The sequence below is a fragment of the Melozone crissalis genome, unplaced genomic scaffold (assembly GCF_028551555.1).
Source record: "Melozone crissalis strain CALT ecotype California unplaced genomic scaffold, PUWL_Pcris_2 ptg000027l_1, whole genome shotgun sequence".
NCBI classification, from domain to species: domain Eukaryota; kingdom Metazoa; phylum Chordata; class Aves; order Passeriformes; family Passerellidae; genus Melozone; species Melozone crissalis.
In genome coordinates, this window is record NW_026535805.1 from 87,418,851 (window position 1) to 87,439,836 (window position 20,986).

At 36.4% G+C, this 20,986-nt stretch overlaps 1 protein-coding gene across 1 annotated transcript in view; it reads right to left on the reverse strand.

The window, feature by feature from the left end:
• Window positions 1-20,986, reverse strand: part of ASCC3 (activating signal cointegrator 1 complex subunit 3) — a 251,047-nt gene that overhangs the window by 12,126 nt on the left and 217,935 nt on the right. Inside the window, exon 37 of the mRNA XM_054279359.1 lies at window positions 9,715-9,939. Within this exon, the coding sequence (XP_054135334.1) occupies window positions 9,715-9,939 (225 nt within the window). The remainder of the gene's footprint in view (window positions 1-9,714; window positions 9,940-20,986) is intronic.

Here is a 20,986-nt window from a genome sequence, read left to right on the forward strand (position 1 = left end):
GACAGCCTGAAACATCATATTCCCCAGCGATGATGCTGCTGTACGCATGTGAAGAAGAATCAGCGAACAAATAGCTTGTATTTTCCATGAGCAACAAGAAGAATACAGCAAGTTGTATTTTTAGTCAGCATGAAGCAGTGGTATTTCATAGAATGCTTCTGGAGATGCACACATAACACTGTATGCATTGTTTTGGTGTGTGGTTTTTTTTTTTTTTTTTTTAAATCTATCCCTCTCCCCCCTTTTAAACAGAGGTTTGAAAAGAGGAAAAGAAGAGTGAAGATATAAGAGAAAGATAAATCTAAAACAAGCTATAGTTTGAAATTAACTGGAGGATCCTTTCACATAGAAAATCTCCTAGAAATTGATAGAGGCCTACAGACAGATATCCCGTAGGGAGTAAGGAAAGCCTGTGTGTGTGAGACTCTGTGTTCCACATTGTTATAATGAATCCACACGGCAAATCCTCTTTTCCTCCTTATTTTCTGCTTCTTTACCCATAGAATTTATTCACAGCATCTCTATCTGGATGTGAAACCCAAGACAGTGACATTGTGAAAAAGTCAGAACAATGGTAAAGTTGGCTTGTTTCATCTGCTGCCTTGGAAACCTCCACACATTTTGTTCTCCTCTAAGTGTAAAACACGGAGATGCTTGATACTTAAATGGTTACTGAAATTCCTATAAATGCTCAAGGTAACAAATTGAGTTATTCCCCTATCTCCGAATGTAAATATAAGCAACTAAACAAATAACATAATACAAACCACAAAATTTTAAAGTATTTAATATTTATATTATCTGATGAATAATATATTTAGTTTCTCTGGTTTATCTAGTTGCTATCTGTTTAGCTGGTTGTATAACCAGTATAATTTTAAAGAAACTTATGGCTTTTTAAGCTCTTATTCTGCAAAATAGTAAATAAATTCTAAATATCTTAGAGTGGGTAAGATTGGAACAGATTAAGAGTATTATTCTAAATTGGGAAATGGCACAAAGTGGTTACCAGCCTTTCTAGCCTTAAGAATTTAAAGCAATACAGGATAATTTCATCACAGACAGAAATTTAAAAGAAGAAGACAGTGAGTGCAACAAGTGAAACAGGAAACAGTAAAGATACTTTAACTACAGAAAAAAAAACCATGTCTTTTTTTGTAAACCAACAAATTAAATAAAAAAAACCAAACCAAAAACCACCCCTCTAAGCCTACCACTTTTTAACTTGAAGTAGAATAAATGGGGGAAAAAAGATGGAGTCAAGGGAATTATTGGTTTTTATAATAGAAAATATGTTTACCATCCTCTTATTTGGGGCTCCTTCTGCACTTAGGAGAATTAAAAGCAGATGCCTGCACTGAGATGGGTTTTCATGAAAGATTCAGGCAATAGCTCTTAAGCCTTCCCAATGTCATACTTGGACAGTTACAAAGTAGTAACAGCAATTAGTGACACCTCGTTTACATTTTGACTGTTACTATCAAAACCAGCTTGGCTTGTGCCAATGTGGGAAGAAACGACCTATTAACCATGGCTGGGGCAGCACAAAAATGCCAGTGATCAGCAGCTCACTGATGTTGTCAGGTATGGCAAAACCTTTCATTCTGATGGTATTCGGAATTGAGTGTCAAAATGTTTGTATCAAAATCTTGCTATTGCTGTCATCATCCCAGGAGTGCATTAAGACAACACCATCAGCATCCACAATCAGGTTTTCATCTTCTGTTTTTCAGGAGCAGCAGCTGCTTATCCTTAGGTATGGAATGATTTAAACTGCTCAAACTGTACCTTTCTGGTCTGACATGAAGCTGAAATTTAACAGTCTGTCTCTTTCTAGCCAAAGTTATTACTGATGGATGGAATTTAAATGATGGTTTATAGCTCCCTAGTTTGAGGGGAAGCAAAGATGGAGGCAGGATGTGGAAGAGGTGAGTGTGTGGCACTCTCACTGACAGCAAAACATTGCTTTTCTCTGGTGTTATTAAGCACTCTTTATATGTGCTCAAAATAAACTGGAACGCTAAATTGTTCCATAATGAACATACCCCCCCACTCATTCCCACTCATTTAGGAGATTTTTCAGGCTACTAAAAAATCCTGATTGCTAAATTCTTTCTTCTAGAGACTTTTTAACAAAGTTTTTATAAACACTGGTTTTGGTATTAGTTTCACATCCTTCATTTGAAAGTCAGATACTCTGGATCACTCTTGTACGTCTGGGTAGGTGGCAGGGGACCAGAATAAAACTAGCAGAATTTCTGATCTACCCAAATGACTTAAATAGCTTTTTCCTTTAAGATAAGCTATTGAAGTGTTAAAAGTGATAGAGCTTGCATCTCATTAACAGAGCCTGCATACTGCTTAGAATAATTTCTTCTTCTTTTTGAAGTCACCTGTCCTATAACTCTGAATATATTAAGCATTTTGATTTAAATCCTGTAAACATAAATGTTAATATTTTGTGGATAAATTATATTTAAGCTAAGTGTCAATGAAGCTATAATGATAACTGCTCTGGATACAGAGGGAAGGTAAAGAACTGTAAAAAATGCCATTTCAGTGAAGAATTACACCTGTGACTACTCAGTTAGAAGCTGAGTGCCTACAGTGATGCCATTGGTGGAAATGACTTTGTGGATAGGGACTAAAACTTCAGATGTACTCAGGGTGAGTTACATGGCTCAAATTTATCTACTCTTAAAAGATTAGTCTTAGCTTCAAAGTTTATGACACTTTCTTTAGTGCTTTTATTAATGAATTTGAAGTTTAGTCTAGGACTACATTTCAGTTACATGTAGGAGTTTAAATCCACAGGTCTATTAAAATTACTAGAATTGTGCCTACTTACAGCTGTTTAAGACTACAGCATTTATGTGAGATATTTATAGATAATAGACAAAAGGGTATGCATTTTACATATTTTTTAAAAACTATGAATTCAGAATAATAACAAATTTCTTTGTTATTATTTTTTTGTAATTATTTTCCTACATTTTGCTTCAAATGTAGGAAACCTTCCAATACATAAGATTATATTATGATCCATGTGTGACTTGATATTCTGCTAATAGAAGTAAGATATTTTTTCAGATGTTAAAGCATGCCATGTACTTTAAGTTTCATGTTTTTATATAAATGATGATGATGATGCTTCAATTACATAGCTCAGAAATAGCAACTGACTTGAAAAGTTGGAATTCATTTGAAGAAGTATTACAGAGAGTTTAAGGTCACTACCTTTGGTATGTATATGTCAGTAAAACAGGTATCTACAGAACCTTTGAAATTCAGAGGTCTAGTTCAAAATTACTTTTTAGAAATGTTTTAATCTGGGGAGAGGGGGTAGTTCTTTCAGGTCAATTAAATCACCCTTGCACAGCTGCGTGGTTTCAGCCTACAGAACATCCCCCCTGTACTTCATCAGAGATATAGTGAATAAGTTGTAATTAATCCTATTCAGGAGGCACTCCTTTTATACTGCCCTCTCTCTGTATCCTACATCTCTTCACATTTCTTTTACAAGCATATTCAGTCTTCTCTTCCATATGCTCTGCTACCCCCTATGAGAGACTAATTCTTCATTCTCCCATCATCATAAAGGTCTCACTGATGTATGCAAATTACAACCTTCCTAGTTGCTTCACAAGATTCCTATCCTTGTATTCATCCTTTAGCCTCCAAAGTAACATTATTAGTATTTTCAGAACTGTAGAAAGGACAAACCATTTACTGTCTACATTTAGTGGAGTGCAACCCTTGGGTTCTTACTGATTTCTTTTAATGGTATTACAGAAATAAAAGCAGCTACAGAGTGTGATATCAGCAATGTAAACTTGGTAGGGCAGAACCCATCACTCAGAACTCATTGAGTCCCAATAGTAAATTTATTTTCAAACTGCTAATTAATAAATTGATATTTTTTACTATACCAGCGAACCGTAAAAAGAAAAAATGTTTTTGATAAGAATCACTTTGCAATAAATCCCAATTTCCTAACATAAACAATGTCTTAATGTCAGCACTTGTTTCAAATATTACACAAATCTATCAAAACCATGAAAGATACACAGCATCTTTCCCATATTAAATCTGTTCTCTTTACAGTTTAGAGTCAGTTTCAAAGTAGGTATGTAATATTTTGCCAATAATCAAAATTTTTTGAGTACATTCACAAGAATCCTTTTCAACAGCAACAGTTATTCCCAGTAACTTTCTCCTGAACTTTTAGCCCCTTAAGGTTAGCATTCAGGAAGCTCAGCTGCTGTCTAACAAACTTAATTAATCAAAAAGTCATTTCCGAGCTGTAACTATGAGTAAAAGTGCTTCAAGTGTGCTAGCAAGCCTACAAGTTAATCAAAATGCTAATGCAGTACAAATTAAAGTTGTGATTAACATTTCACAGTAGCTGCTTAAGTGAATTGATCACACAAATGGGTTAAGCATTACTCATTTCCTCCAGCCCCAACTGGGAAAAGGTTTGTCATGGGTGGGGGAGGGATGAGGCACAAGCAGCACCAAATCATCATTAAACCGTCACCAAGGTGCTTCCATTCACCACATCACTGATTATCCACAGCAAGCAAAGCTCCAGAACCACAAAGGTAACCCTCCCTTCTCCCACAGATATACCTACACAGCACAAGCAGGAAGCATTTCCAGCCCATCATGTCCAGCTACTTTCCCTACAAAGTGATCTATTTATGTTTAGTATCTATAAGTGAGCGTTGCTCAGTAAAAGCATGACAAGATTTTTTTATTATTCTATTATTTCCACACTCCTAATGTGCAATAATAGCCATACAGCTATGAAAGCAGCCAGTATTTAAGTAAAATTGCAAACATTGTGCTATCACTGGAATATTACTGCATACACAAAGAATATGTGTAGCAGCTGAAGAGATGTGGCCTCTGCTCTTCACTTGTTCCTGAGTAATCCTCTGCATTCTCAAGTTAATTTGATTCTCTTCCCTTCGTTCAGTGAAGCTGCCCATTTATTTATAGCTGCCAGTGCAACCATTACACAAAAGCTCCTTCCCTGGACACTTCTGGACAAGTCTTACTTACACAGCTGTAAAATAGGCTTTTTCTCTAACTCCCACCACCTGCCAGCAAGCAGTTGGCACACCTGCACTACCAACAAGCAATACATGAGCCCAAACCACTCTTAGGACCTTTAAAAACTTCTTCACTTCCTCATAAGCAGAGAAACAAAAGATCCAAGGGACTTGGCTCTCAAAATAAATAGTTTTAGTGGCTGTTATGAGCTGAGGAGATTTTGGGATGATGAGAAGTGCAGAGACAAAGGATATTTTCTTTCCTTGAGTCTCAAAATGGCAACAGGGGCTCCTTTGCCTTTGCATGGCCAGAAGTACTTTTGTGTTCTCCTTCTCCTTCTGAGGAGCCACCACCACCACCCAGCACAGCTGCAGTTTAGTACAGTAAGTATTTTGTACATAAGCCAGCTCTTAGCTGAATTGAGCAGCATATTTGTGCAATATTTGACAGCTCTGAACACGTACCACAAAGATGATCCTCATAAGAACTATAGCAAAAGTTGCAGTTCAAATGACCAGAAACAACTTCAACTGGTTTAGAATGGGTAAAGCAGTATTATACACATCACCATCTAGCTAAGGAAATACAGTGCTTAACATAAAGAGTATTTTTCTTTCCTGCCAAAATCAGATTCTGCAGAGAACTAACATGATGGGGAATGACAGGGTATTAGTGATAGCATTGCAAGGTCCTTGTTACAGGGATAGGCACACTTCCCATGCAAAGTACTCTTTCTTCTGCAGTTTGGAATCTGTTTCCATGTCCACCTTCTCTCAATGCCCAGCTACCCTACTGAGATGTGTTTAACACATCCAAAGGTAAACACTTCTCAAAGGTTAGGGCTGAGCTCCATGGCAGTTCTACTCCTGGCAATTTTAAAATATTTTATCAACGATTATAGTACAAGTGGAGGCTTGTGGCCAATTCCAATGCAAAGCCAACAACTGTCACATTATTTCTGAGAAGAGACTGCCCTGTTGAATCTGAGAGTGACGGTATTACTGCCTCAATTATCCATTTCAATTAATGCAAATATAGGCAATAGTCTCGGAACAGCAGAATAAGAACTGATCGCTGAATACACAGTCACAAAATATAAGGCCTGACAAAGGAAGCAAAAAAAGAGATTAGATTTAGTTTCATGTATTCTTAAATAAGATAGGAAAAAAAGGTGGAGTATAGTCTTTACAATAATAATTATATCTTATAAAAATGTTAGAAAAATATTTTCATTAGAATTTTTATTATTTAATGTACATTCTCCTGAAAGAAATGAAGAAATGTTTGATTTTGAGAAGCTACTGGAGTGTTCAGCACAATCTTAATCACACCTCTAGCTTTTCTCAGTAAAAAAAAAACAGAGAGTGCTAGGCTTGAAGAGAATATATTGTCTATTGTAACTGCACTAATGGTATCTGAGGTAAATAAAAATTAAATGAGTTGGCCAAGGTCACACAGGAAGTTTAGGCAGTTTTTTTGAGCCATGGGAACCTCCTGCACTTTATCTGTGAGAGCCTGTCACTGATAACAAACTAGATTTTAACTTGAGGTTTTCAGTGCAGAGAAGGGGTCTTTAGCCTAGTCAATGCCTCAGTGGCCATTCATTACAGAGGTGGGAGTGGGAGCAGATAGGCATTCACATTCCAAAAGGCTACATACTGCTATTCCCCATATTTCTGCAATAAAATGAAAAAATTCTGCATTTCATCCTAGATATATAAATACTAAATTTTATCTTGCTGTAATGAACTCCACCTATAGCTAACAAAGGCTAACCATAGGAAAACTGTAACAAAATACACTTCTTTTTTCTTTATGCTAAAAATTATATTCCCCTATTAAGCCAGCATTGTAAGTCCTCAAATTCTGTTAAATGCTAAAGACTTGAATATTTCGCCATAATTAGAAACAAGAAAATTCTAATGTAGAGCCAAAACTTTTAAGACATCCATGAAAAAGAGTTGTTCATAATTTTTTCATTAAAGTTTAGTGGAATCTTACCTGGAATCCAGCAGCTACATTTACCTATGTAATGCTGTTAACATGGTTTTCTGCTGGACCAGTAACAATACTCAGCCTGAAGTTGCAAGCAATGAAAAAACCCAGAAGATGTTGGAGGAATGAAAGAGAGAATGAAAGATGTGGATAGGAAAGGAGTCATGAGAGGGAAGGCTGATTCAGGTAAAAGACACCACAGAAAATTGGAGAAGTTTAATAGTCTGTGGTGGAAAGAGGCTTGCTTACATATCATGGCAAATCTGCACGGCAGGGGACCTGCTGTATAACCACCTATAAAAGCTCTTTGAAACATCTTTCTTTCGTGTAATAGAAAAGTAATGCTGATATGAAAAGTCCCCCCTGATATTCCTGTATCTACCAGCAAAAAGAACAGTTTATGTTCAGGTCACAATCTGAAGGCTAGCTATACAACCTCAACACTAAAATAATTTATAAGTAAAAAAAAAAAATTCAACGTAACTCAAAAACCAATTCCCGCCTCACTGCTGCGTTTAACGTCTGACGATGCGCGAGCGCGTGTTCACAGAGAGAGCAGCACCCGCTGAATCTGCTCATCACGGGATCCTTCCAGGCTTCACTTCCCCTCCTCATAACTAACATTTCTTTTTTCTACCTCTGCTGACCCAGAGTTCATCAGCAGGTCAGTGCTAAGGAAAAAGGTAACAACCGGTATTGAAAGTGTAACCCTGTCTATTGCTTGGATTCTGGGAACTTTAACCTCCCGTTGGAAAGCGTGACTAATAAGATGGAACCAATAATCTCCTGAGAGATGTAAACCATGTGCCAACTTTAAAATACAAAACTGCTCGTATTTTTTTTTTTTTTTTGCTTTTTTTTTTTAAGATGACTGTATATAACATGATATAGTAGTTAACTGAAGGTTGGAGTGCCAAGGCATATTATGGAATGGCATTTTTCTGAACTCTACTTCAGTTTAAAGGAACTCTTGAATACTTTGGATTTTTTTTTTCTAAGTGACTACTGTTTCTGAAATACATATGATGCAGTAGCAGGATTAAGAAAATACATTTCTTAGCAAAACAGAACAAAATAATTACAGAAAATTTTATTTAATTTAAATTTGCCCCAAATATGTAATTAACTCCCTAGTGCTTACTTCACAAACATCTAAATGAACTTGAAGTATGTGATTGCTTTGAAACAAAGGTGAATTTTTTAACCTGAGCAAGTGATGCTTTTCTCTGTTAATAACTGAATATATGGCATAGCTGTTTCTACATTTTCAGCACCATAATTTTATTGATTTGAAATACTTGAAACAGAGTAGCATCCAAGCACTGCTGGTTACCAAGATTAGGACTATGTAGTGGTAACATCTGTGGTGTTATTGCTCCTTACATTCCCTAATTTCAGTTTTGCTTAATTTGATATTAGTATTTTAAGCTTGTTTTTATTAGTGTAAGGATGAGCCTTACCCAAATTGCTGGACTGAACTGCATACAGTATTTTCTCTGTCTAGAGCACTGATTAATAGTTTCTCATAGAGCAGTTTTACAAACTGCCAGGCTTGACACAATGATGTTTGCAGCTACCGTATTGCCAACAGGCTTCAAACAAGAGCAAAGCTTCTGATAGTTGACAAACAGATCACTGAGGATATTAAAATTTGAGCAAACAAAAACTGTAGGAAGAAAGAAGTACCGGCTCTATTTTGCAGATATTAAACTCAGAAACATAAAAACAGCAGTTTGTTGAAGGCTGCCTGATCTTCAAGAACCTGTGAATGAGTCCTTGTGCAGTTTAGCTAAAGAGCAGAATTATTCCCGGGAGACTGAGAGGGTCAGTTGTTTCCTGTGACAGCTAGAGCTCTCCTTTCCTGCTGTAACTGTAACTGAGCTTTTCAGATATGGCTGTCCTCTATCCCAAACTCCAATTGCTGCTTTAAAATTCTTCTGAGATGGCAGCCGTGCATGTGATTGCTTGTTGCCAGTACTCTCCATGGTCGGTTTAGTTTCTGTGGGCTGCAACTGCAGTACAACTGCAGTTTTCACAACTGTAAAAACTCACAAGTCTCCAGGGTGAGTTTAAAATCTGCGTTTAAAAACATGCTCTTCGACTCTGTGATCATTGGGATATAGAAGATGTGTCTTTACACTAGCTAGATGAGCTTAGGAAAAACCACTGCATCTCATCCTGAATCAGATTTCAAAACACATTATATTTGTGCTTGGGAGTGGCTATAGTGCTTTTGGGTGCTAGAAAAGTAGAAGTACCCTGGGGAGAGAAGTTCTTGGGCGTCAGTGTAACAATCTGCAGGGACCCCAGCCATGGCAGAATGATTCTCATACAACATTCCACAATACAGAGGTAAAAAGCTGTTGCAAAGAAAGCAGAGGCCATTACATGGCAGTAGATGCCCCCAGTCAGAGCACGACTGTTGTTTACTCTAAGTTTGTTCACCTCCAGCTCTGTAAAGAGGAAACCATTTAGGGCATCCAGTTCCTCCCTAAACAAGGTGCTATAATATCCTGTGGTACCAGCTCTCCACAAGATTGCAAGAAATCTCCAGATTCTTCTATATTCAAAATATGAGAACACTAACAATAAACAGTAAGCCAACAAGCTTATATATGTTATATGTATATATATATATATGTATACTGAAATGCATCAGGATACCTGGCATATTCTGATTGCTTGGTCCAGCACCGTCTTTGTATCAGTAGCATAATCTGGGCAAGGCAGCATGGCATGACTGAAGTGGGCTTGCAGCAAGAGGTGTGTTTTTGTGTGTGAACTGTCAAATGAATGGGGATTGACTTCAATTGGAAGGTGTTTGGCCAGTTCGCTGTTCATCTGATCTTCATTGTGTCTCACAGGCAGATCTGTGTACTCATCAGCATTCTTTAAAAAAAATAAAAATAAAAATTAATCATTGTAATTAACTTCAGAATAACTATTACTGCTTACTGAGGCATTCAAACTATATGCATTTAATTTACTACAGTTAGATTTCAACACAAAAATAGCAGCATTTAAATATTTAAAAAGTGTACTTATTTATCAAAATCACACATGGGAAAACAATAACTAATATAATATTTTCAAACACTGACACACTTACAGATTTTAAATATTTTTCCTTCCATATAGCTGATACTAACATTAGAGAAGAGAAAAATAAATGCAATGAAATAAATACATTCATTGGATGGATTGAGTAGTAGAAGATGACCCACAGGTATCCTACCTCATTGGATCAAAACAAAACAAAAACATTTTAACGTTAGCTATAAAGAAGTCAAAACCTCATATTTTCTGTTTTCAGGTTTTGAGTTTTTCTCTTAGTATGAAAAACCCAGTAGCCTTGGAATAGCTCTTATATGCTTCTTTTCAAATATTTCTTCAATATTTTGAGCAGTCAGTGTCTAAGCAACTAATGATGAGTGATCAAAACAAAGTGAAAAATTTTAAGCAGGTGGTGAAAACATTCTCTGTGTTCCAGAGTGATACTAATGCTATTCATTCCAAAATGAAAGCTGTGTAAGAGCTTTCTCACTGTTGCAAAAAGGAGCTGCCCACCAACATGTAAGCTAAATGCAGTTATAAGCAGCAGCATCATAGCGGCCGAGAGGAGAAAGTACAACTGTTTTGGTATCCCAGGCAGAGATGCCAATTCTCCTCTTGGAAAATCCACTGTCTTTGAATAAAGGTTCAACAGAAACATCCTAAGAATGGAATCCTAAGAAAAGAATCAGTTTTGTGACTGACTTAATCTGCAATCTTTCCCTCCACAAAATCCTCTTGTGCATGTACGTGTGTACATATCTCTTGGAGTGAGAACTATCTTTCTGAATTATAAAACTTGCAAGTAAGGTAAGAGTTTTATAATATGTGATGTCTTTTCCATCTGTAATTTATGAGAGTATTTCTTTCGTCATAAAATAAAAAGTCATTTGGGGAGCCTGAAGGGCAATGTCTTCGAAACTACAGGCTTAGCAGAGACCATTAATTTAAAGTGTTCAGGGTTTTATATTCCTCTTAAACTATAGAACCAGTATTTTGCACTTTAGTCTTCAATTTCATCAGACTTGTGCAAATCCATATTAATGAAATATTCACAACAGTAACCAGTGAAGAGTGAGGCAAAGAAAAATGGCAATTTTAGAACACGTAATTGAGCTACCTAATTGACTTACAAAGAACCATATCCCCTCATTAATATCCTAAGACGTAGAACCTTTTCTGACAATTCCTAAAAGCATTTAGATAGCTGGTTTTACTCCTTGGCAACTGACAGCACAAAATTTTCTATTTTTTTTAATGGTGCAAAGAAACTATGTCTAAACTGTGATATCAATGTAACAGGAATGGTAACCATTAGACAATTTAGGGTTTGGAAAGAAAACCAGAATGTCATTAACTTATTTCATATCTCAACTGCAGATTAGAAGTGAAGACTGAATAAAGACAACTGCCGCTTAATCCTGGATGTCTCTGCTAGATCTCTTGTGAAAACTGTGGTCATTTATTCTCTGAACCTAAGGTCACAATCTTTTTAAGCCCTATAGAGGCTGCATGTTTGCTTCACTCTTTTTATTTAACTGGCTTCTCCTTCAAAGATATTTTAAAGAATATTTACCAAGGAGATTTTTTACTTAGTTTTGCTTTGCAGTGTAAAGTAGCAGAAAGAAGGAGGATCAGCCAAGTCAGTCCAGACCAACTGGTACCCCTGAAAATGCATTTTCCCTAATTCTTCCCCAGCACATGTTTTATTTACATCCAAAACACTCCTCTTATTTTAAACAACTTGCCTACTTAATTTCCTGTTTGTGATCATTGACTGTAAGTAAGTGAGGTTCATTTTCTTATCTGCATCATGTAGGTAATTAAAGGAAATTGAGAATGGGTAGTGAAGCTTTTATACAACTGAGAATGAAGCTGAATGGAGGGCACTGAGGTCAGCAGAGTCCATTATATTTTTATGTGAGAGGCTGGTATGTCTGCCCTGTCCTTGTTTGCTTAGTGTAGGCTGGACAGACTACTAACTGCAAATCTGTTTCTCTGATTTGCCCAGCTGTCCTTGAATAAAGACATCTTCCATTGCAAAACGTTAAATGACAGTGATTGACAACTTTGTGATGAACTCTGCTTGTAACCCCCTGCTACTGTTTTCAGGTTGCATAAGAAAAGACAGAATAAAGAAACATCCTTTGTAATCACCTCAAATGGGCCCTGCTGTTCACTCAATATTTTTTCATTTTAGTTTTCCTTTTCATTGCAAATCTCAATCTGTTCTGTAAAGGCTGTAGCTTCAACTATTCCACACAACATATAATATATTTTGTTTTAGTACATCATATCTGAATGCCATTCTTATTTCCATGGGTGAGGAAACAGATCAAACTACATATCAATCATTAATCTTCATTCTAAAGTCAAGAAACTTAATACAAGCTTCACAGTTAAACCACAAAGCACTTCTGTGCATTTTTCACTTTCCTTCCTTCTCCTCTTAAACCAGAGCTGTTGCAGGCTATGTACAATAATAGGTTTACAAGCACCTACACAGTTAAGCATAACTTGGTGTATACCAGGAGATAACCAGGAATTTTAGCTACAGATTCTGCAATTATGCATTTGGTAGTCATGTCACATCTCTCTCTCCTACATTTCTGTGATGGACTTTCCCAATAATGTCTCCTTTTGGGCATTAGAGACTGCTGCATCATTTCAAGGGTGTGGGACTCATCTCAGACTTACATTTCAACCTGCATGCGACACAAGGTGCTCATATAGGAGACAGTAACTTGCACTGCCAGTGAGAAATGTCACACACAGACCTGCATAATCTCAACAGTTACATTTTACAAGGCCAAAGGGCTATTCTGGTAATTGAATTCTGTTTCCTGCATAACAGCAGCCACAGAATCATCCTAAAGTCCTGTCTACAACATCATGCTCCAAATATGCAGCTTGCCATCACCCTTTATTTGAGCTGTTAGAATAGCCCTAAAAGGAAACAACTCATACTATTTTAAAAGATATCTTTTGCAGTTTTGTGGTACTATCAGGCATTTGAGGAGCCAGACCAAACTAAAATTTAAATAAAGTATCCAATATTGTGAGTACTGTGCTCCGCAGAGTCCACAGGGTTAAACCGCTCCAAGATTTTCTTTCTACCTACAAAAAGTGGAAATTCGGCTGAAAATACTAATTTATAATGAGAGCTGAGCTATAAACTTATACCACATTTAGATCTTCTAAAATATTTTAAATCTCAAGTAAGTATATCTGGCCACTTTGTCTACAGGAGAGGATACTTGTGGACCACAGACAGAAATGGAATCAAGGTGAGCTACTAAAGCAAACTGGAATATTTTAAGTGAAGCTCAGTCATGGGAACAGTAAAACTTACAAAGTTAATGAGTTCTAGACTTTAAAGAGCAGTTGATTAATTTGTAACAATGAGGGTCTAAACCAAACCAAAAATAGTTTCTCACATTCCAGAGTTGAACCAGCAGTCTTTTCTTTAGCAATGTTATTGAAACTGCCTTAGAATTGACTGTCTGTGTGTTCCTTTCCTTTATATAGACACTGTGAACCCAATCAGTATATTGGGTTCTCACCATATTTTCAATTTTAATAAACTTGCAACATATTTTGCTCTCCTTCAAGTTTCTGATGTGAAAAGAAACAAAAGAACTCTTAGAACATTTGGTATAAAATAAACAGTTTTTCAACTAAAGTATAAAAAAATACTGCAGCAGACTAGTACTAAAATTAAATACTAACATAAAAAGAGAAAAGACAAGGATCATTTTTAGCTAGTTCAGTAATTCCATTCTCTTTACCTGAAACTTGATTTAAATTACATAAACTTCTCTAATAGTCTAAGTATATGCTGAAGTACTGCAAAAATGATACTTTTGTGAATAGAATTAATAAGCTACAATAAATAAATGTGGGTGATTTTTTACAGCTGTTCTGCAATTAACACTGATAATGCATTATGAATTTTAGTTTTCTGCTACCAGAAGTCCAATGGCATGCCAATATCCAACTTATTTTCCCAAGTGAAAACAGCACTTTTTGATCTTTGGAAAACTGGATAGGTGAATATAAGCTCAACAGTAATATTATAATTGGCTTTTGTCTTTTGATCCATTGTACAAAGTGACACAGAGTACTCTAGTGCAGCATCCTGACCTGTCACATTGTGCCACTCTGTATAGGAAGATGCTGGAATACAAAATTTGAGGCAGCCTGTACTTGTCCTCATTCAGGTGATACCACTTACTCCTAATGTAGGATGGAGAAAAGAAGCATGGTCAAAATAGACCAAGGACTAATCATTTGGAATAGCTAGGTAACATCTGACTTATAAATGATTCAAAAATTCCAAATTTTACTTTGAGGATACTTGAACTTCTGTACTTAAAACCATTTAAAATTATTTCCAATTTTATATATATACACATATGTATCTCCACTCATGTGCTGACAGAAATCTCATTTGATTCTGTTACCTATATCATAAGGAAAATTTAAGAAATTGGTTGACTAAAGCTCTCAAGCTAATCTGCCTTTGCCCATGATTTTCCCAAGAGAAAAAGACCAAATTATGTGACAAAGGAGTGGAACAAGTGTATACTGTGAACATTATTTAAATTAACCAACATATCTACAGTATATTTTATTGTCACATTTTTGAGTGTGAGTTTGATTTATAAGAAAAGGCATTACATTTACACAGATGTATCCTGACTGGCAGCTAGAAGATAATCAAGCTTACATTTATATTCAGAAAACTAATAAAAGTAAGGAAATGTGCTTTAAAAAAGAGGGGAAAAAGCTAAAATAACAAAACCAAACCTAACTTACAAGTGGTTTTTCAGCTCATACAAGAAAGTAATGTAGATTCAGAAACAGAATCAGAGAAGCACTTGCTAGAATTACTGCTCTGAAAAGTTTATCTTTGTAAGTGATGCCATTATAAACTCCTATTTTAAGGAATTTATTGGTAGCCTCTGAATGTATGCATTTTGGTCTCAGTTTTACGGGACATAATTTAAACTTCCAAATGCTTGGGTGTTTTTTTTTTTTTTTACAGATATAAAAGGTCTATGACAATATTCCAGTTAAAAGACACTTACAACCATATGTTACTAGTTATAAGTTTTAAGAACAAGCACGACATGTGTTTTCAAAATTCATATTATAGACTAAAAGGGAAAGAAAATTCATTTCTGCCAGTTCACTCTGTTTTATGCATGTAAAAATAAACTTTTAAGACAAACTTTTCAGAAGAAATGCTCCAGATTTTCAGGGCAGGCTGGCAGCCTCTGCTAAACCACGGGGCAGGCTGAGGCTTTGTAGAGATCTTAAAAATTGGCAAACATGGTTCAAAGGAAGACAACAACACTTTTCAGGCAAGACTAAAATATATTTGCTACATGATACTGTCACTCATCACAGACACCATGTTTACAAATAAAATCCTTGTCTTCATATATTGTACAACATCTCCCCATAAACAGCATGTGTATGCGGCAGCGCCATCAAACTGCATCCAGCACTTTAGAGCCAACCCCGCAGTGCAGCTCCTTCCCCTTGGGGCCCTCCCGTGGCTCCCTTTCCAGGGCTGGGGGCTGCCAGGGAGGACAGGCAGGAGGCAGAGCCCAGTGCCAGCCCCGAGGCACAGGGGAGCCATGGCCACAGCCTGGGGCAGCGCTGTCCCTGCCTGGGGAAAGGGGGTCCCCTGTGGGGCACTCACTGGGGGCTCTCTCTGCCCTCACCCTCCACGCCAGCTCAGGTTATAGGAAAATGCTCCAGGCACTTTTTAAAGAGCATTTTTAAAATGCTCCAGTCACTTTTTAGGCACCCCATCAGACCACTCTTCACCCTCTGGAAAAGGAGGGAAACAGTTTCATTTAATGGAGAGCATTGTCCAAGGAAAAAGACCTGCTCCGTATCTTCTAAAATAAATAGACACTTTAAAAAAAATTTATTCAATTAGTGTTTAACGCACTTTTAGAGATAATAGATATACATTAAAAAAAAAAAAATGGTATGAATTCAAAGTGTAACATTAACCCAATTAACAGGGTAAGAGCAAAACAGTGAGGCTGGGCTGCTTTGGGCTCTGTCTCTAGATTTAAGACTCAACAGAACAAACACTGGAAATTTCCAGCTGGACACGAGAAGTTAAAGAGAGGAAGTTGTAAAACCCATCAACATGCAATTATGCAAATCTGTTATATTTTCAACATTAATTTGTAACTATCCTTCATGATTTGAAATGGGCCCATTTCCACCACGAGACCCATGAACGTATTTTATAAGAACATACAAGTTAGAAGCTTTTATAATTCTTAGTCCTCATGTTAGTGGTCAGAAAAATTAATTATTAATTAATCTATGGTTATGTTAATATGCAATACATTAATTGTATTCTCATACTTTAAATAGACAAGTGCTTGATTTTTGCTTTTAAATAGCTGTGTATGATAAACACCACAAATTTTACAATTACAGACATCATAAAAAGCACAACCTAGGGCAATGAAACAGTTGAGTGATCACTTAAAAACACCCTAAAGGGTTTAGATTTCACAAGTTCACCTCTTACTTAAAACATCCAAACTACAAACTACTGATGACATTCCTGATGACCAGGGGTCAGGAGTCTCAAAGACCTTTGCCACTGCGCACAGAGCAGGAGGAGGTCAGCAATATTAGCTACCAGTAGCAGAGAGTGACCTGGCAGATCTGGGAACTTCTAAACCACAAAGTTAAATTACAGACCTCTGCTTCAGCATGGAGTTGATAAAAGAATATGCAAGCATGCTAACATACAGGAGGGGGAGGATTATTATAAAGTAACCGTGATTTGACATGGGAAAGAAGCTCTTAGAACTTCTATATTAACTTGAAAGTTGGTTTTCCTTTTTTTTTTCTCTAGCTTCCTAAGCATACTAGAGAAGCTGAGTTTCAGTGTAGGGGAAGATACCGCAATAGATAATACAATCACTGTAATTTTCTTACTAATAATATCCTTATAGAACCATTCTATTTCAGGAAATTTTCCTATTTAAGTTACATACTTTACTAAAACATTACAACAAGGAATGAATTCATGATTTTAAGTCCTACCTCTCACATTCCTTATTTCATAAAGGTTATGGTCACAGTCATAATTCAGTCCTACTTTTTCTGGCCAGTCCTAATAAAACCAGTCCTAAAAATACATTTTCCTTGACTGTATAGGTACTTTCATAGTATTAAGCCTGTACAACTTCCATAGATGTGGCCTTAGTTCGCTCTTAGGTTTTCAAGTGAAATTATTGCTCATAAGCATCCCTGTAATACTTGCACAGTTTACGAAAAAATAAATGCAGAAGAGAACTAAATTAGGACAAAAATAAGAGCAAACATCTGGTACTGAATACACATTATTCTCCTAGAATAAGATACTTTGACCACAGCAAATAAATATAAATGGAATGGTATAAATTCCATTTATAAAGTGAATTTTCATAATGTGAGAGAATTACATTTTATTGCTGTAAATGGTATATTAGAGATTTTGCCTCTCCAAAATGCCTGATTTTTCTGATTATTTCTCATGAGAATGCTTCAAACCTGCACATTTTGAATGTGCTACCATGCTCTATTTTTTTCATCTTAAAACCTAGATGGGGCAGTAAGCCACAGCTTACTTTCCCTGCAATCTCAAGTCATATTATAGAAAAGATTTAAAATTGACTGGTTTTGGCTGTACTGAAACGAATTGTATTGCACTACTACAGAACAGCTTTTCATTGCATGAACTCAGTAATCTGCTAACAGGAAACTGGGAAAATCTCTCTGAGTATACATTCAAAAGTCTCATTGTCACAAGAACTCCACTTGAGATCTGTTTGGATGTCTGTCCGCATTTTGAAATTGAGCTTGGCTGCATCAGCTGGCCCAACTGCTGGCTGAGATGATGATAGCAATAAAAACTGGAATAGCAAATCCTGGCACACAGCTTTCCCTGGGAAAGCGATCAGTCATTTTCCATCTTTGGCTTTGATCCTCCATTGGGATCTTTCAGTGCAGAGCCCAGAGCCAGGGAAGAAGTTAACAGATCCCTGCACTGAGTTAATGCCACTCCGCATAGGGACAGGAGCGAGTGCTACTAATTCTTTATGTGAAACGGGGCCCCTACTTACTGTATATGTTAATGGCAAGTTGTAAAAGCTCTGTGTGCTGAAAACCAGATTTCAAATCTGCTGACCTGCGGCAGGTCCCCTAGTGGGGAGCCACAAATGCACACTGCTGCATTCTTGTACTGGATTAAATTCCGGATCTAGACTACTATGTGACCAGAGACAAAAGGGAATAAAAAGTTCACAGGCGTGAATACCTGTCATCATGTGGTGAAATGAGTAGCAGCCTGTGCTCAAGAGAGGCTCGAGCCCAGAATAACAGAAGAACAATACAAACTGGCAGAAATATATGAGAAACTTGGAAGGTGTCTACATGCACAATGTCTTTTTAGCAAGCCAATGCTACTGGTCTCACTCTGAGCACTTTTAAATGAAAATAGTTTAATATAATAATAAAAACCCACAACTCTAAGAGGAAATGACAGCTGTTGCAAGTAAATTTCAATAAGGGTAGTTCCCTGCTGATAAAAACTGGCACATCTCCATTCATTTCAGTGTAACTATGTGAATTAACATTGCCTGAAAATCTAACCCAATGTTTTGAACAACTCAAGAGCTACAAGGAAATACATAGATGGAAACCACTGGTAATTACAAGGGTGAGAAAGAATGGTAATTACTGAGGAAACAAAAAAGTCAGTAAAGGAAAAATATGTGAAGTCTATTATATAAATAGACAACTTGTGATTTTTTTGGGATGCTTAATTTGAGTTCCATCAACATTTCTGTTACAAATGACAACAGGTCTGATACCAAGAATAACATGGGAAAAATGCCCTTGTACCACAGCGGACCTTAACAGGACATGCCATTACCAAAATAGGATGCACCATGCATTACTAAGGCAAATCTAATCCTTTTTGCGATGGCAAGTGGTAATTTTTCTTGGTGATTGTCACTGCACACAAATTTGTGAAAACACTGTAAACTCAGTGTTCCTACACAGTGTTCCTACACTTGCCTACATGTAAATAAAGACAGCCATGTAAAATACACTGTAAGATCTGTATTAAAAAAAAAGTGGAATGATAAATGATGATTAAGAGAGTTGAAGATATTTTGCCTCTGGCATAAAGTTTTAAGAACTTCTTTTAAAAGACAAAGAAAACAGAGATTTTCAGGACCAGATGTCTAGGAAGATCCCATTTGGATTTGAGCTACTTAAATTTGCAATCATGTATTTATACATCTAACAGAGCTTCTGTTTCCCCTAGAATCTGAAAATTAACTAGCTTTGTAGCATCTTCCTTGATCTGCCACCCGTGCCCTGAGGATTAGAGACTCCACCTGAGCTTGTTTTACAAGCATAACAGAAAAAATTAATCTCTGCTGGCAGCGATCCCACTGGGATACTGATGAATAATGATATCCCTCTCTTGCTGCCCTCTCAGTCCACTAGAAAAGCCACTCTAACCCAGCAACGTGGAAACCGCTGAAACCATTCCAGCTGTGGATTAGCAGGCAGTCAAGCATCCATCTGTTCTGTGTGAATCAAGAGAGAGCAAACATGCATTCTTATAGCTAAAGAAGTATTAAAAATTAGCATCTTATATGACTGCATATAGTAAATTAAGACAATAATATATAAAAGAAAAAATAATCTGTTATCTGCACATCATGTTGTTTATAATTGCTTGTTGCCTAAAGTGAATGATAAACCAGTTGAAATTAATCTCCTTAACCTACAAAATACTGTGCATTCAATGATTTAATATGTTTAAAATAAAATTTCCTAATACTGTATGCCTCAGTTGTATCTAAAAACCTTTTGTCAAGAGACATCTATGCACCCATTTTGTAAGCAAGCATGGCGACATCCTGACAGGAGAAACATTTCAGAGGCCTGTTGTGAGAGGAATTTTAGCTATTTTCTCACCCTATAAAAGACTTGAGATATTTTCTCTTTCTGAAAACAAGTAGTTCAAGTAATCTCTGCTGGCTTGCTACTCTTTTTGACCGGATGATAGAAAGGAAAGCAGGTGGAAGTGGAAATTGGAACGTGGGCAACCCAATCAAATTGGTGATGTCTGATTTGACTCTTCCATGGAAAGAGGACAATGGCCTACTGTAAATTAAGGACAGCTGAATTTGAGCACTATCCCAGTAAAAAGTAGTAATAAAAATGCATACATTGACAATTTTCCCATACATAAATTCTAGTATTTTCTTGATGCCTGTCTTACATTTATTAAGTTGCAGAGGTGAAGAAAATGTGCAACCTTTTGTTCTCTAGAAGCAACCTTCCCATCATACAAGAAATTTCCAAATATACATAAAATGTTTTTCAAATGCTTTCAAATTTTTTCAAATTCTAAGGCCTTTTGGTATGAAAAATCCCTCTGCAATTTCTTCTAACATTACAGGCAGCCTCCCAAAGTAGCTGTGAAATAAAACATCTTGTAAATATTAGGCAATAGGAGAGGCCTATTTCTTAAATATTTCTAAATAGGAGAGGTTGATTTCTTAAAAGTTCAGCTCTGATAATACATAACATCAAGATTTAAAGTAAAATTCAATTTCTGCAGCTAGACAGACCCCCATCAGGAACAAAAATAAAAAGAAAATGAGACAAAGAAAGAATCTAAATGCAAATAGGAAAATACAAGTGTCAGATACTTCATTAATGACTGATCAGTAATCCTCTTATGTTCTTTTTTTCCCCTTTAACTACTATGCTAAAAGAACAATATATGCTGGATATCAATCTTGTATGATGTAATCATTTCAGCCAAACCAAT